This window comes from Manduca sexta, unplaced genomic scaffold, assembly GCF_014839805.1.
Source record: "Manduca sexta isolate Smith_Timp_Sample1 unplaced genomic scaffold, JHU_Msex_v1.0 HiC_scaffold_1395, whole genome shotgun sequence".
NCBI classification, from domain to species: domain Eukaryota; kingdom Metazoa; phylum Arthropoda; class Insecta; order Lepidoptera; family Sphingidae; genus Manduca; species Manduca sexta.
In genome coordinates, this window is record NW_023592255.1 from 28,027 (window position 1) to 44,829 (window position 16,803).

At 35.7% G+C, this 16,803-nt stretch overlaps 1 protein-coding gene and 1 long non-coding RNA gene across 6 annotated transcripts; both read left to right on the forward strand.

Moving 5' to 3' along the window:
• Positions 1–399: 399 nt before the first annotated feature.
• Positions 400–15,306, forward strand: LOC119191359 (PC4 and SFRS1-interacting protein-like). 5 transcript variants are annotated; one of them, XM_037445257.1, is made up of 13 exons: positions 400–452; positions 586–731; positions 1,485–1,540; positions 2,566–2,728; positions 3,595–3,699; positions 4,150–4,236; positions 4,840–5,021; positions 9,252–9,408; positions 9,728–9,764; positions 12,431–12,595; positions 13,117–13,218; positions 14,345–14,479; positions 15,041–15,306. In XM_037445257.1, exons 2-13 carry the CDS (start codon positions 642–644, stop codon positions 15,289–15,291), a joined length of 1,530 nt encoding a protein of 509 aa, XP_037301154.1. In that variant the 5' UTR covers positions 400–452; positions 586–641; the 3' UTR covers positions 15,292–15,306. The 5 variants fall into 5 exon arrangements, with proteins under 5 accessions (XP_037301154.1, XP_037301158.1, XP_037301155.1 ...); XM_037445261.1 differs by having other exon boundaries at positions 4,150–4,230; XM_037445258.1 differs by having other exon boundaries at positions 410–494.
• Positions 15,307–15,755: 449 nt separating this feature from the next.
• LOC119191360 lies at positions 15,756–16,572 on the forward strand. The gene is made up of 2 exons (XR_005113432.1): positions 15,756–15,837; positions 16,455–16,572. It is a non-coding gene; the product is annotated as an uncharacterized LOC119191360 (long non-coding RNA).
• The last annotated feature ends 231 nt before the right edge of the window (positions 16,573–16,803 follow it).

Below are 16,803 nucleotides of genomic sequence, written 5' to 3' on the forward strand. Positions count from 1 at the left end.
TTTCAACGTGGCGCAGTCTTGTAGCAAATATAAAAAAATGCAGATTTTGGAATTGCAGCTTAATTTGTGACGGTCTGCCTAGTGATAATTATAGGGCCCAGAAGATTGTCATGTCGCGTCATAAAATTAAGTAAAAGGGCCCTGCTGTATTTGGTCAAAATGCTTTTATCTGTTATAATGTTGGTTAGAAACCTGAAACAATAACTATTATAATGTCCATAGTTATATAAGTAATTTTAATAGTTGTTTAGAAATAGTAATTATTCTTATTCTTTGTTTTGACGTATCATAAGTGCAACTTTGTTCGCCTACGTGATAAATAAAGTATTTTTTTTTTTTAGAATAGTCGGTTATGAACTTATCTGACGATTTTTTGTTGATTTTTAGAGGCTGGTAGCCCCGAATTGAAACGCCATGTTTATTTCTCTTCCGTCCGTCAATTCGTTGCCGCGGTAAGATTTTTTTTGTAGGTTATTTCTTATCTTAGCGTCTCTGTGAGTTTCATGAATAATTGTGATTAATTTGTGCTATATGTGTGGGTTGCCCTCATGTAATAAGTAACAGTTACACATTTATAAATTACAGAGTACGCCGCGTGTTGTGCTTCGAAGAAATTGACAAATAGCACCAAAGCGGTATTTATGTTGAAAATGGGCAAGAAAGTGAGGGAATATAAGTCCGGCGACTTTATATTTGCGAAAGTAAAAGGATATCCGGCATGGCCCGCAAGAGTAAGTACCAATTATACTTACATACTACCTTAAAAGTGCATAACATCTTGAAATTGTTGTGGACTAATTCTGATAGGATGCTTAGCGCGGGAAGACATAATGGTGCGACGCTTTAAACATTTCCAAGGCCTCGTTATGCAAATAGTGGCTGTAATACACACATTTGTAAAGTTTTCATTGTTGACTTGGCAACAAATGTGTAAATGGCATTTTTTTTATAACTACCGATTACAGGATTTGTTGAATGTATGCGTATACATTTTGAAGTGAATTTTGTATTATCACCCAACGCATTGTTAGATACTCTCTTCTAAAACCATATTTTGTGCACTAGGTTATAATCAACATTCTGTAATCTGATCTCGAATAATGTTTTCTAAATCAGTAATGACAATATCTTATTTGTGTAGGTTATGTAAGATAACAATAATTTTTAACCTTTATCCTATTCAAAGTATATTTCAAAACAAATAAAGTTTTGCGGCATATTGTTGTGATAAGCATTGATAACAAATTTATAAAGTTTAACACAAACTATTTTAATAATATCCAATGTAAATATAAACAAAACATAGATAAACTAAAAGAAATAAATTATTTCATAATTAGTATAGTAACAATATGTAATCTTTAGTTTGTAAGTAACATTAGCTACATCCAAAATCATTATAAAAGTAGAAACTGTTTTATTCATTATTAATTTTTGTACATGTGTAGAAAACGGAATGATTGACAATTTTAACTGTTTTACAGGTACAAAGACCCAATGGAAAAAAATATTTTGTATATTTCTATGGGACCGGGGAAACGTAAGTGTTAAATCATATTTTATAGTAAAATTTTCATGTTCAAAAGGTCTAATAATGAATAAGATCTAGGATACTCTTAGAAAATATTTTATAACACATTTTTCCTTTTCGATTTAAGACCAGTAATAAAGAAGAAACCTAGTCTGATGACAGGCATTCAACAATTTACATACAGCATTTATCTTATATGTATTCAAGGGCAAAGTTGCAACCATACTTATAATGTGGGTCACTGAGCGTGAGGGGCATCTTGGCCTGTACATTAATCTAAATGGGCACCCTTAAAGTTCACACCAATTTTGATATAGGGCCCTTTCAAGGCAAGCTTCGCCACTTGGCATGATATACTAGTATTATCTTGTTAGTAAGCTAGATAATGTTTTTCAACTGTATTCCGACATTTGATTACTCTCTAGTATGCTACTTTGAACCTTATTAAAGTTGTATAAGTTTGGAATGTAATTAGAAAATGTGTCCATGCTTAATCAAGCTTCTGGCATAGCATGTATTGATTGTTGAATGCAAATCCGTATTTATGAAAAGTTTTGGTTGTATAATTCAGACTAACTCGTAGTATTTTCTTGCAAATATGTTTTATACCACTACAATTAGATCATTTGGCAAAAGGGTAAAAAAAATAGATGTGCAGTCAGCCATCTTAATTAAAAAAGAAACTTTGTGTGAAGTGAAGTCAATGCCTTATTTTTTAAATAAGTAAATGTTGGTAGTAATGCAAAAGTATAAGCGTGATTTAAAATTTTGAATTTATTCAGATACTTATGTGCTGACTGCACTTCTGGTTAAAAAAAATAAGCAATCATCTTAGTAATACAATCCAACATATACTGCACAAAGGACTAAATAACTCCAATAGTTCAGTAAAAAACATTTCATATAACACAGTATGTAATTTTTTTTTTCTAAATAGTAGTCCTAGTAAACTTACATGCCAAAGTGTACTCTAACATACAAGCAATAAAGCCTACAGTACACCAGTTACACAACTTTAATCGGGTTGTTTTCAGTGCGAACCTAGCGCCGAACATGATATTCGACTACGCGGAAAACAAGGAAAAGTTCCTCACGAAAACGGTGAAGCGGCGCGACTTTAACGACGGCGTCAAGCAGATTGAATACGACTTCGCCAACAACGTGCCTTTGGAGCAGGTCATTGGTGTACCTGTTGAGGTAAGTCCTGCATGGACAGGTTTTTTTTTTCGTATTTAACTATGCTTTTGCTCGCGGCTTCGCCCGCGTCAAGGAGTTTTCCGGGATAAAAGGCTATATACTTATTATCCCGGGATAGTAGCCTATAATCTTGCCAGGGTCTTAAACTATCTCCATACCAAATTTCGTATTGTTATACCACATTTTATGTCACGTCCCATTCCCGTGGGAACAGGTTAAAAGTATCCTATGACTGACTCCTGGTTTTAAGCTACCTTTCTACCAATTTTCAGTCAAATCGGTTCAGCCGTTCTTGAGTTATAAATAGTTTAACTAACACAACTTTCTTTTATATATATAGATGTTATGAATTCACATAAATTCCGTAATTGTTCTGGCTCAGCACACTTCCTTTTAAGAGCACATCCAACTGACTGTTTTTAAGTACCCCCATCTTATACATGACATTTAAGATGTCTTGAAATATGTAAATTAAAAATGATGTCTGCAATACAATCACAGCTTAATATCGGTATTACTGTTAAAGTGAATTTTGTAGGGTTAAATTAATAAAACAAGTTTTCATATCGAAAGCAAGTCAAAAGAAAGCCAAAAAGTTTTTTTTTTGTTGCTTTGTATGATGAGATGAGCTTGCTTTTCGCCTGATGGTAAGTGATACGATACCATAAATAGTAGAAACACCATCTAACACCTTGAATTACAAATTATTGTTTGGTATTCAACTGTGCTCGCCATCCGAAGACATGATAAGTCTTATTATGTCCAGTAGTTACACTGGCTACCATGCGTTGCGGCAAGCACTACACTAATGTAAAAAATAGTCTTAATATCTTAGCCGTAGAGATGAAAATTGAATTTACTTTCAGGAGTCAGCTGAAGTTGTCAACGACGCGGCAAACGACACAACTAACGAGAGCGCCGACGACACAGTGGCGGACACCACGGCGGCCGACGACACTGCCGCTGACGAGGTACTGTCGTACTGAATGTTGTTAACTTATCTCCACATATACTGGTCTTATATGTATACTGTTAGAAACTGAAGCGCTTTTGATTAAAATAAAAAGTTTTTATCTGTGGAAATATACAAAGCGAAACTTATCAGGGAAAAACTTTCTAATGCGGGCAAATCATATGTTTATAGGTACTTATACAAATGGCATTGGTTTACTTAACACTTGTGTTTCTCCATAATATGACTGACATAGTCATGAAGACACTGAGGTCCACTATATAGATATACAAAAATAATTCATGTTATAAATTGCTTTTACAAATTTAACGAACTTAGGTAAAGATAGTTGCGCTTCTAATAAGTCAAGTTACACGAGAATATTTAATTATTAATTAAAAAAGTCTCTTGTATAAATAAAGACAATTAATATTGGACATAAAAACAACGATTACACAAATTGTTACAGAGTGCAGCAAACATACCGCAGAACGAGACAGGTGTGGAGGATTCGGACGAGACTGGTGCACTCGTTATTGACGAGGGAAAGGTAATTGTATGTATTTGTATAAATAATTGTTTATTTGTCGTCATTAAACGCAGTGGCAAGTTACTTGGCTCTAGAAAAAAGTTCTTAGCTCAAAAATCAAATTCTAATCGTAAGAAAAATATGCGTAAATTTACTTTGAGACTGTCTAGGTGGCGTAGTTGTACTGCATGCGAGGTACGGAAGCGGTCTGAGGTTCTGGGTTCTGGTTCGGGCAGTGATATTTGGGTTTTTCTGCTCAAACAAAAAGTGGGTGCCCTGGTAGCACCTCTAGTGATGTGTGTTAATTTGAGAATAGCGCCATCACCCAACCCTTTTGAACAAACACGTTCTTCCTTGCCCATAGCGATATACGCGCAGGAACCTTATTCTCTTGCCACACATTATTTTGACGATGCGTTATAAGACGTAACGCACCGTGTCGCGTTTAAGACAAAGCAAATTTTGCATACAGAATATCATTCCATGCTTCACGAAGATAACGTAATGCGGTCGTGTTACGAGTTTACACTATCAGAGGATAAGGCTTCAGTTCACCCAGTTCACCATACTACATTCATTAATACAATGTAATAAAAGGCGAGGACAGTAAATTATAACTTACTTTTATAGCCAAAAGGAAGGAAATCCAAAGTAGAAGCTGCTAAGACGCCGGCTAAGGAACCTGCCAAGCCGATCAAAGAACCTAAGACTCCGCGCGGGAAAGCCAAGAAGGAGGAAGCCAAAGAGGACGAAGAAGAAAAGAAGGATGAGGAGTTGGTCAGCAGGAGTGGTAGAAAGATACGACCTAAGAGGTAAAATGCGTTCACATTAATATTGTTATTCATTCATTCATTTATTCAATCATTCATCGATTAAAAATAGCTTCATTGTAATATATCAATTTGTATATGTTGCTTTGGTTTAGTTACAAAGTAAGCTCCCAGGGTATTGGATTCGATTTCCAGATCATTTATTAAAAAGTGGATATTTATCATAGATTACTTTATTATAATATCTAATTCATTAGGACACAGTTGAACGAAAATATATAATCCACAATTTGAGACTTAAGTTATTAAACAATCAATAAAATCAAATTAAATATAAAGTCTAAAAGAACAACCACCCAAGTTGCTATCAGGCCCCAGCTTCTACTCTATAAAACACCAGCTTAAAGGTTATTAAAATATTTCCATTAACCGCCGTTTTCAAACAACGAGCCCAATCGCTTTTCGATCTATCGTATTAATCCACCAATCAGAACAAAGTTTCATTTGACATACTTCAGGAGAAGGTCCTTGTGAAAAAAAAAAATCAAAAAATTTCGCGGAAAATTAGAAAATTTAAGAAAACTTAACGAAAATACTAACTGTATATAACTGTCAATTGTGTGAAATAACTGTCAGCGATTGACAGAATGCGCGCTGCAAATTCATAGTGAAGACGGGATAACGTCTGTCGGGTCATACTTTTTTATTGGTTTATACACGGGATCGGATCGTAAATTGGAGTCGGGGTCGTTAATAATCAGCCGAAAAATAAAAGTGTGCCATCGCAAATTGGTTAATTTTAGATTGAATCGTTTTAATAATGATTTCTTATGTTAACACGAATGTTAGACATTAAAATAAAACTATTTTATCGCGGCTTTTATGTTTAATTTTCTCCCGACGTTCAGGACTATGTGAGCTCATTCTGCGTAGATCGGACCACCAATAGCTAAAATGAAAAAAGTTGTATAATTGTAAAATGTAGGTAGATATTGCGACTGACTTTTCGGATGACCAACACAGTCCGCCCCACGACCACGAGGGCTGCAAAGTTTTCGAAACGTCGGAAGAAATTTATAATCTACTAGCTTTTGCCCGCGGCTCCGCCCGCGTTATAAAGTTTTCCAGGCTAAAGTTTTCCGTTATAAAAGTAGTAGTTTCCCGGGAGCCTATGTTCTTCCCAGGGTCTCAAACTGTCTCCATACCAAAGTTCATTTTAATACGTTGGGTAGTATTTGAGTTTAACACGTTCAGGCAGACAGATGCAGCGGGGACTTTGTTTTATAATATATTTTTTATAACTTTTTAAGTGGAACAATCCCGTCATACATCATTGTTGCATAACTTTAACCGTTTACGCAGCGCAGGCAACGGAAGCTCTCAAAACTAATAATTTTCCCCGTTTTTGCAACATGTTTCATTACTGCTCCGCTCCTATTAGTCATAACGTGATGATATATAGCCTATAGCACTCCAGGAACAAAGGGGCTATCCAACACAAAAAGATTTTTTCAGTTCAAACCGGTAGTTCCTGAGATTAGCCATTACTCTCCGCTCCTATTGGCCATAGCGTGATGATATATAGCCTATAGCGGTCCACAAATAAAGGGCTATCCAACACAAAACGAATTTTTCAGTTGAAACCGTAAGTTCCTGAGATTAGCCATTACTGCTCCGCTCCTATTGGTCATAGCGTGATGATATATAACTTTGAGCACTCCACAAACAAAGAACTATTCAACACAAAAAGAATTTTTCAGTTCGAATCGGTAGTTCCTGAGATTAGCCATTACTGCTCCGCTCCTATTGGGTATAGCGTGATGATATATAGCCTATAGCATTCCACGAACTAAGTACTATCCAACGCAAAAATAATTTTTCAGTTTGGACCGGTAGTTCCTGAGATTAGGTCATTACTGCTCCGCTCCTATTGGGTATAGCGTGATGATATATAGCCTATAGCACTCCACGAACAAAGGGCTATCCAAGGCAAAAGATTTTTTGATTAGCGCGTGATGATATACAGCCTATAGCACTCCACGAACCAAGTACTAGCCAACGCAAAAAGTATTTTTCTGATTGGACCGGTTGTTCCTGAGATTAGCGCGTTCAAACAAACAACCAAACAAACCAACAAACAAACAACCCCTTCAGCTTTATATAATAGTATAGATACTATTATATAAAGCTGAAGAGTTTGTTTGTTTGTTTGTTTGTTTGTTTGAACGCGCTAATCTCAGGAACTACCGGTCCGAACTGAAAAATTCTTTTTGCGTTGAATAGCCCTATGTTCGTGGAGTGCTATAGGCTATATATCATCACGCTATACCCAATAGGAGCGGAGCAGTAATGCCTAATCTCAGGAACTACCGGTCCGAACTGAAAAATTCTTTTGCGTTGGATAGCCCTTTGTTCGTGGAGTGCTATAGGCTATATATCATCACGCTATACCCAATAGGAGCGGAGCAGTAATGGCTAATCTCAGGAACTACCGGTCCAAACTGAAAAAATATTTTTGCGTTGCATAGCCCTTTGTTCGTAGAGTGCTATTTGCTATATATCATCACGCTATATCTAATAGGAGCGGAGCAGTAATGGCTAATCTCAGGAACTACCGATTCGAACTGAAAAAATCTTTTTGTGTTGAATAGCCCTTTGTTTGTAGAGTGCTCTAAGTTATATATCATCACGCTATAACCAATAGGAGCGGAGCAGTAATGGCTAAATTCAGGAACTACCAGTTTGAACTGAAAAAATCGTTTTGTGTTGGATAGCCCTTTATTTGTGGAGTACTATAGGCTGTATATCATCACGCTATGACCAATAGGAGCGGAGCAGAAATGAAACATGTTGCAAAAACGGGGACAATTTATTAGTTTGAGAGCTTCCGTTGCGTGCGCTGCGCAAACGGTTAGAGTTATGCAACAATGATGTATGACGGGATTGTTCCTCTTAAAAAGTTCTAAAAAATATATTATAAAACAAAGACCTCCAGTGCATCTGTCTGCCTGAACGTGTTAAACTCAAAAACTACCCAACGTATTAAGATGAAATTTGTTATGGAGACAGTTTGAGACCCTGGGAAGAACATAGGCTCCCGGAAACTACTACTTTTATAACGGAAAACTTTAGCCTGAAAAACTTCATAACGCGGGCGGAGCCGCGGGCAAAAGCTAGTATCCGTAATAAAATTCGTAAAATATTTTTATTTTTATTGAATCATTTTCATTCATCTGTGTCCATTTTAATTCAAATTTCATGCTACTCATACCAAAAGGCTCTCATTCGCTGACAAAAGGAAGTACGTTTCATTATTGGATTTACTATTTATTTTACAATAGACATTTAGAATAAGTCTACATGTTATGATTGATCCATAGATTAATGTCATTTGCCGAAATGTGGCTTCGAAGGATTGAGCCATGTTTGCGATTATGACGTACATTATATAAAAATATAATACTACCCCTTATTCATAGACGTTTTTTTTTATCTAAGGACGGAGCATTGCTGTGATATTAAGTCTGTTTCTCCTTAGATAAAAAGTCTATGAATAAGGTTTGACTTTTCCTAGATTATTCATTTGATGGTAAGCATTAAACGTAATGCATGTATACAGTGGCGTAGCGTGGTTCGGGTGGGCAAATGCGTAAAATAAACTTGTTTTTTTTTTTACTTTTGCATGTACCCTTTAGTGGGGAGAGGGAGGGGGCTGGCTTGAGCCTGGCTTATTTGTTGACTGCTCTCGCCCGGTGCTCATTTATATTATGAAATATCGATGGGCGAATTCGACATTATTCGATTGTCTTGATTGCTTAAACGTCACTTTTGTCTTGTTTGTTCAAATGTCTCGATGTTTTTGTGTCGGCTGATTTTTCAAACGTCAGATAAAATTTATTTATAGGATAAGGAACAACACAAGCGCAATGATAATGACAGTTGTGTGTATAAAGTCAATTTGTTTTACTTTTATTAACCAATTTCCAATAAAGAAGACGTTCTCAATTGGTATTTTTGTATTTTTTTATTTATTTACTTTGAGAATTGTTGGCCGATATCCGTGATTCCTTTTTCATAATAAAAATGATTCTCGAAATGGTCCCATCACAAAATATTTTAGATTTTTTGTCAAGTTATAATTTATTTATAAAATAACTTTTCCCTGACGATTGGAAAATCGGCCCTGTATACAATAAACCTGATCACCATCATTCAGAGCGGTATAGAGTACAGGATAGGTATATATAATGCCCTGGTTTAATGCTTATGCAGGTATATAGACGAACAGACGGAAGACAACACAACGCTGCCTTCTCCAGCGCCAAAGAAGCGGCGCGGCGCCTCGCCCGCGTCAGACAAGGACAAGGAGAATGTGAAAGAGAAGCAAGATAAGGACAAGACTGTCAAACATTTCAACGCTGTTTCACAGGTAAGGCCGTATATACAGTTCTCCAAGCAGGTCGTTACCATTGCGTTCAAGACAAAATTTTAATATGAAGCTGTGTTTCTATTGTGTTTTTTTGCACGTAAATATGACGTCATACTTACGCGTAAATTTACAACTATTTGCAATAAATTTGCAGACTTTATGTATGTTAACAATTCCACTACTGAAGGTGTTTGCGAGATGCACCTTGCAAGCTACGTGCGTCATGAAAACGTTTAGATTTTCAATTTGATCGATGCTAACAATTGATGTAATGATCTTTCGAAAAGTTTGTTGTATATAAATTATTTCTTTGTTCTAGTCCGAGTTAGAAGACTTGAAAGAACCATTTAAACCAGGTAAGATCTGAAATGAGTTGTGTATTAATAGTGATGATTTTAACATTTTCATCCGTTTTGAAGACCAGAGAACCAAATTACATCTTAAATGACATTTATGACTCATTTATAGTAATAGTTTTTTCAAATGTTGTAAGAACGAAATGAGTAATTGAAGTTTTGTATTTCTTTGTACATTGCTATATTATTTATATTAAAAACTTTTGCAATGATGAGTAACATTGTATAGTTGTTGCGATATGAATAACTATAAATATCTGTTGAAAAACATAAAAAATATAATTACGAATTATGAAGCAAAAGGTTCTTAAACATAAAACACTGGCTGAATATTATTATTTATTTAAACATTTTGTTTTTAAACAGCTCGGCATTTCGAAATGAAAAAAATAAATTTAAAACAAAATTGTGTTCTAAATTCAAATTATTGCTAATAGACCGCGAAAATGTGTTCTTCACGCTAATTTGTTGTTTCGTGTCAATTATAAAAATGGACGATTTCGCGCCAGAAACGAATTTGTTGAGTTTTAATGCAGATATATTTAGCCAATATGATGACAATTTTGCAACTGTATCAAGTTTGAAAAGATATGAAAACTATATTGAAAATAATTATAAAGATGAGAGAGTTTCCAACGGTATGTTTATTTCTTAGATTACAACGTTTTGAAAACTTATTTCAACAAACAAATATTAAGTGATATATTTTGAGCTGGTTGTTACTCATGTCAGTTGCCAAGCGGGATATTGGTTGGCTGGGAAAAGATAGATTGCGGTTTGATTCCTGCGTTGAAAATTTTGAAAATAACATCAATGGTCAAATATACTCAAACTACCAAATATACCAATATTTAATAAGATAATATCTGTTGATATAGACACAATAATCGGACATCTTTTGTTTACTTCAATATTTATTCACTAGTATATTAAAGAGTCCGTTTCAAATAAACTTCATAAAATTGTGAATATTTCACACAATTCGTTTCTATCGCAATTCAATATGGACTCCAAATTCTGTTTTGTAAATTGTCCAAAATTACGATCAGTTCGTTTTATTTTCAGATCAAAAATTAACTCAAAAAAAGAATAATGATTCTTGTAGCGCGGAAACCCAAAGCCGTAACGAATCGACATCAAAAACAGTTCCATCTTTCGTTAAAAAACGCAAGTCCAACTGTCAAAGTAAAAAGCCAGCATCAAAGGCGAAATTCGTCCCACCTACCAAAAACTCTCAACATGTTACAAATGAAAATACAATTAATAAATCTTTACTTCAATCAGACATTCCTCAGGAATTTAGCAGCATAACGGAAAGATTCTCACAAATAGATAACTTTGGATACAACTTAAGTCAATCATATCCCATGATTCAAAACACATCTCTGATTGAAGAAACTAAAAGCGATAAAACAGCTTCGCCTTTCAAAAAACACATTAAACAAAAGCGGATAAAAAGGAAAAACGAGTCCTTCAATGGCTTAATATTGGGTTCTTCGAATGTACTAAACGATGATGATGTAATTTTAACATCGCATGCATCCGAAGCGTCGATTGTTAACGATCTATCTCAAAATCGAACTTTGTCTTCAAACTCTGTGGTGTCTTTGAAAACTTACAAAAATCTAGATTCCACCAGTCTTATCGCGCCAACTAACATAATACTGGAAGGCGATGATTTTTTAAATCTTTTTATGAACTGTAAAGTTGATAATGATATTAAATCAGTTGTGATGTCAACGGAATTTGGAGATATAGGATATCATAAAAAATATTCTGATTACATTAAAAATGGCGGATTAGTTGATGAAGTGACTGACGAGGAAAAGGAGTCTATTGCGAGAATATTGCAAATGTATCCCGAAGAAAATAAGATTTTGATTAATATGAATAAATGATTTTTGATACGTTTTTGTTTTTCTTCCAAAATTGTTACATACAATTTTTTAACTCAGACTAGAATTCTGAAAGCACAGTAAATCTATTTTGACTATAGGTCTGTATTGTAACATAGGTAATATATGAAACAAATATATAACTTACCTTTTTTCAAAAGGATACACATTATTTGACTAAAATAAATTTTATTAGTAACCGTGATTATTAATCACGGAAGAATAGTAATTCAAATAAATTCTCCTTGTTTAATTAAGTAGGTGCATGATAAGTATCAGTATAACAGTAAAAAAAAATATATAGATAGTTAGGTATGTCTTAAATGTACTCAGTTTTTTATATGCAAATGCTTAATGAGACGTATAAGCTACACGTTTGATAATACCATAGCCCAAAATAGAAATAACACCATACACATTTTAAATTAAAAACCATATTAAGGTACTGCCTTGCGCGCGCCATAAGCATAACGACTTTTTAGTGTAAGAATAAGGTTTCTGAAATACCATATTATAAAAAACATTATGAACTTATATAATGATTTCTTATGTTATTATATTATCTATCAGTCCGCCCCGTGAGCATGAAGGCTGCAAAGTCTTCGAAACGTAGTGAAAAATTTTTAATATAAAAACCGCGATAAAATAGTTTGATTTTAATCTTTTATGTTTGAATTAATAAAATAGGGGGTAGGCAGAACTATTCTCACCACGTTCCGCCAGCTACATAAGGTCTCTTTTGGTCACTACACAGCATGATTTCCCTTGCAGAAGATCCAGAGAAAGACAACATCTTGATAGCATATCTGCCGAACGGTCAGTACGTGGGCATCAAGCTGTTCCAACCGAAACCAGCCAGCTTTAAAAACGAGTCCACGAGGCTGCAATGGGACAAACAAGCGGCCACCAATGCCATCACACTCAAGAGTCAGTTGGGTAAGTATTTATACGGGCTCATTTTGACATCGCCTTACTAAATGAAACCACAGGCTTATGTATCTACTTGAAAATAACACTTCACAACAAGTCACATGAGCCGTAGTTGTAAAACAAAAAAGTGTAAGTTTCGAACAAAATTAATATTAATAAAAAGTAATTTAGTTTTACGCGCCCTAATGCCACTTTTCTACTTTAAAAGAATTCATTGCAGTAGTAACATCATACTTTCATTCAGAAATACACTCACGCACACGCTATATTCTCATTAAATTACAAAATGATAAAAAAATCTGAAAACTAAAACCAGGATTTTGGTGAAAATATTCGTTATTAACGGATGATTTTTGGCACAATGTCAGCAAAAGGGAAGACGAGTATGTGCTTTCATTTAGTAACGCAATGTAAAAATAACCCTGTATACAGGGACACTTTTACATTATAGTGGACCTTAAGCAAAGTATGTGGCAGTAACAATCATAATGCACATATAAACAATATTTACAAATTTCATCTTGCAGAAAAGGGTCAAATCACAGCACAGTCGGTGTTGGGCCAGCTCGTCATGGATCTGAATTTGACTGATGAAGAGAAAGCCACGTTAGACAAGGAACGTGAGACTGGTAAGAAGCTTGTTTACCTATCTTCTAGGAATAAACTTTTATAGCTATTTCTTCTTTTAAAAATGGCTCCACCATTTCATTGGTGATTTTGCCAATATCTATCTAGTGGGTGAGAGTAAAAATATTATCATTACTTAAGGGGCTGTTCAATTATTACTTAACGCAATTTTTGAAGATTTTTGACCTCCCCACCCCGCATGTAACGCGCCTTAACGTTTTCCTGTACGCCCCTGCCCTCTAAAAGTTATGTAACTCTAAAGTGAATTTTTTTTTGGAATATTCACAATTATTTTACGCAAAATACCGGAAAAACGCTAAAATACCTTTGTTATTGTTTTAAAATAAAAAAAACAATGTTACATAATGCTTTGTACGAGAATCCCCTCCCGCCCCTCTATCGCATCGTAACGTTTTACAAGAAAAAATTGCATTACGCAATACTTGAACGGACCCTGATAAAACCTTCGACCCGAAGTGAACTAAAACAATGACAAAGAGTAATTTAAGTGACAACGATTGACATTAGTGTAGAACCAAGCACATGTAAGCATAAGAGCGAACAGCATAGATAAGAATTTATAACTACACAATTTGTCTCGCTTCCTCTGACGTTAAATGTTACTCAACATGGTGAGACAAAACATTAACTATTACTGTAAACATATACAATGATTTGGTTTTATAATACTCGGGTAATTAGCTTGTGTTTGTTAACTATTGGTGGTGGGATATTTCCATCAGACCATATAGCGATCAACATACACCTAAAAAAACCCGCCAGAGTTGTCCATGTAAGAGCCAAACCACGACTGGCTCAGCGGTGCTCTACGTATCCTGCCTATTCCCCCGTATCTGTCTTCCTCACTCGTCACTGCTGATACAAGACTGCGAGCGGTGTTCGTACAGCCCTTAGTACATCGCCGGATCAGCTTGTCTACATATGGTTCTGATAGGCCGGCATAATTGTGTAGACTGGCAAGGGATAATCATCTCTTATCATCCTACAGTATCTAGACTTCACTCAGCTTACCATTAGGTGCAGTGAGGTCACTTTCGCTTGCTCGTATAAAATAAAAACTGTCACACATAATGCCAGAAGACTTATGGAATATTTTTGTTATTGCAGAAGAGAAAAAATCCCGCGTACAGTTCCTGAAAACAGAGATGAAGTTGATAGAATTGGAGGCAAAGATAAAAACGTGCCTGTGTTTAGAGAAGGCGGACACCGAGCTGTGCCTGAAGCTGTTGGCCGAGATGATGGGTAAGTGGGAAAGTTAGACCATTTTGATACTGTATTTGAATGTTGAGGCCCTTCGACGAGCAAATGGCTTAGCTATTTGTTCTATAGTCGGCTGCGTGCTATAATAATAATAATCTTTAAAATTAAAAATTTACTAATATCATGTTATGATGCATGCTGTAGTTTACTGTAAGTAGAGAAACACAGCTATCTTCTGCCGTTATACTGCTATATGTGAAAATAATGCAATGTGTGTTCTCTGTTGTAAACTCTCAAAATAAATAAATAAATTAATATCAGTGCCGAAGCGTCCATACCACCCGTTTCCTACCGGCTTCCTTTTTAGGTTTATTTACGTTTGTCTTAGCTTTTGTTTTCTGCTAAATTGGCCCCGATATGTTGACCAAGGCATTTTTTTTGTCTCAGGTTACCTTTTGAAAAATTACCCCCTTTGCCAGCTTTATATACATGTCCCAAATATTTTTTGTCTCAGGTTATCTTGAAAATTTTCCTCCTTCGCCAATGTTTTATCTACATGTCCCAAATATTTATTGAAACTGACGAAACATAACGTATCAACAGAGTTGGAAGTAAAGCCGTTGATGCTGCTCAAACACCCGACGTGCCTGGAGACGGTGAAGCGCATGCGCGCGTACGTCGGCAACACCACCTCCTGGGACCTCAGCGAGAGCGCCGCGCTGCTGTTCAGCAAGCAGGCCCATCTCATAAGGGTCCAGGCGGATACATTGTACAAGAATATGAAGGTAAGTGGACAAGTTTTTTATAAAATTATAACTATAGGTCGATTATTTAAAGCTGGTGTACACTTTTAAATTTCGCGTGTATGTACTGTCTGCGTATGAACATATGTCAGTCGTCATGACAATGCAATGATCACGCATCAACAAAGTCACAGAACATAACACATTTCAGAACTACTTAGTAGTACTCTAGCAAACTTTAATTTTTTTTTTCATTTATGTTGTATGTTTTTTTTTTATTAATAAACTTTATCTTATCTTATATCTGTCACTTCGAGTATAATAATGTAAAACATTCTTTAAGTGTGTGAGGACTGTGACCATGTCAGCTTTAATTAACTATATACCATACTATTACTTTAATCAAACATATTATGCTGCATCCTATTAAAAATATAGTCATGGTGTGTTAATTTAAACACACGTTAAGTCGAAATGTTATATATAAATGGTGTATGTATAAATCAAGATTACAATTCCAAACCTAGGAGTTGTACACAACTCCCAAAGGCCTGTCGTTTTGGGGGGGAGTTCTTCCGGAGCGAGTGGTGCAGTTTAAGAAGGCCACAGCAAAACTAACCGTCGATGAGTTACTGGAATTGGTGAACGAGCCTTTGGGTAAGAGTTTACGTAATACTGGACGTTGCTTGCGCTTTCGCCCGCGTGCTACGTCTTTTTTTTATATGTGCACGTCAAAGGGACCGCACTGCACCTGATGGTAAGTGGAGTGGGTCCAATCGACTGACGAGAGATGACTATTCCTTGGCAGTTGACACAATTATGCGGGCTTGTTGGGATCGGAAATACACAGGCTGACCTCGGAACGCGAAACACTTACGTGGGCCACTATGGCGGCACTACACCCTGTGTAATGTGCTAGTATCTGGCGAAATATATATATTTTATCATCAGCAAAAGGACCTATATGATTGTACAGATCCATAACATCATCTCTACAATGCCCGCGTTGAATAGCATATTCAAAGTTCTGAAAAAAAAATAAAATACCTGAATGAAAACAAGGACCTGAATGGGAAGGTTGAGGTTCAAAAAAGCAAAAGAAAGTTCCAGTGGCGTTGCTCCTGTTTAAGGGTAGTCGTGGTTCTTATCGATCGACAAACTGTCGCGTTTTTCTTAAGGCATTATCCAGCATCATGAACAGCTTGTTAACACAACGTAATTTATAGATTTATGAAAAGTCCCATTTTTTTATTGATATTTCTGTCGAATAACAGAAATGTCAGTGCCGACTTCACACACAATGACAGCTGCAATCGACGCGGCGAACGAAGAAGAAGAAGGAAACTCCAGAGGAAGAGGAACAGGCGCAGAAGAAGAAATCCCCGCCAGGTATACGAACCATATCTAAAGCTAAGTTTAACTTGTTTGCAGCAGCAAAAAGCCCAACTTCAAGGTGCGATTATATTAGCGGCAATAATTTTATTTACGTGCAAGTCGCCGCAAGTCCTGCAAACTTCACAGTTTACAGAAGTCTGATTTGTTACAGATAAAATCATTTCGCAAGTTTTCTTGTTATTTAAACCTCGCATTTCATAACAACGTACCGTATTGGCCTAATTAATA

Bases quoted from the DNA above. Each gene is read 5' to 3' on its own strand.
- LOC119191359 (XM_037445257.1), top strand. From the start codon at position 642: ATGTTGAAAATGGGCAAGAAAGTGAGGGAATATAAGTCCGGCGACTTT. The intron at 2,729-3,594 runs GTAAGTCCTGCA...ATTTACTTTCAG, and splicing joins TCATTGGTGTACCTGTTGAG to GAGTCAGCTGAAGTTGTCAA. The intron at 9,409-9,727 runs GTAAGGCCGTAT...TCTTTGTTCTAG, and splicing joins ATTTCAACGCTGTTTCACAG to TCCGAGTTAGAAGACTTGAA.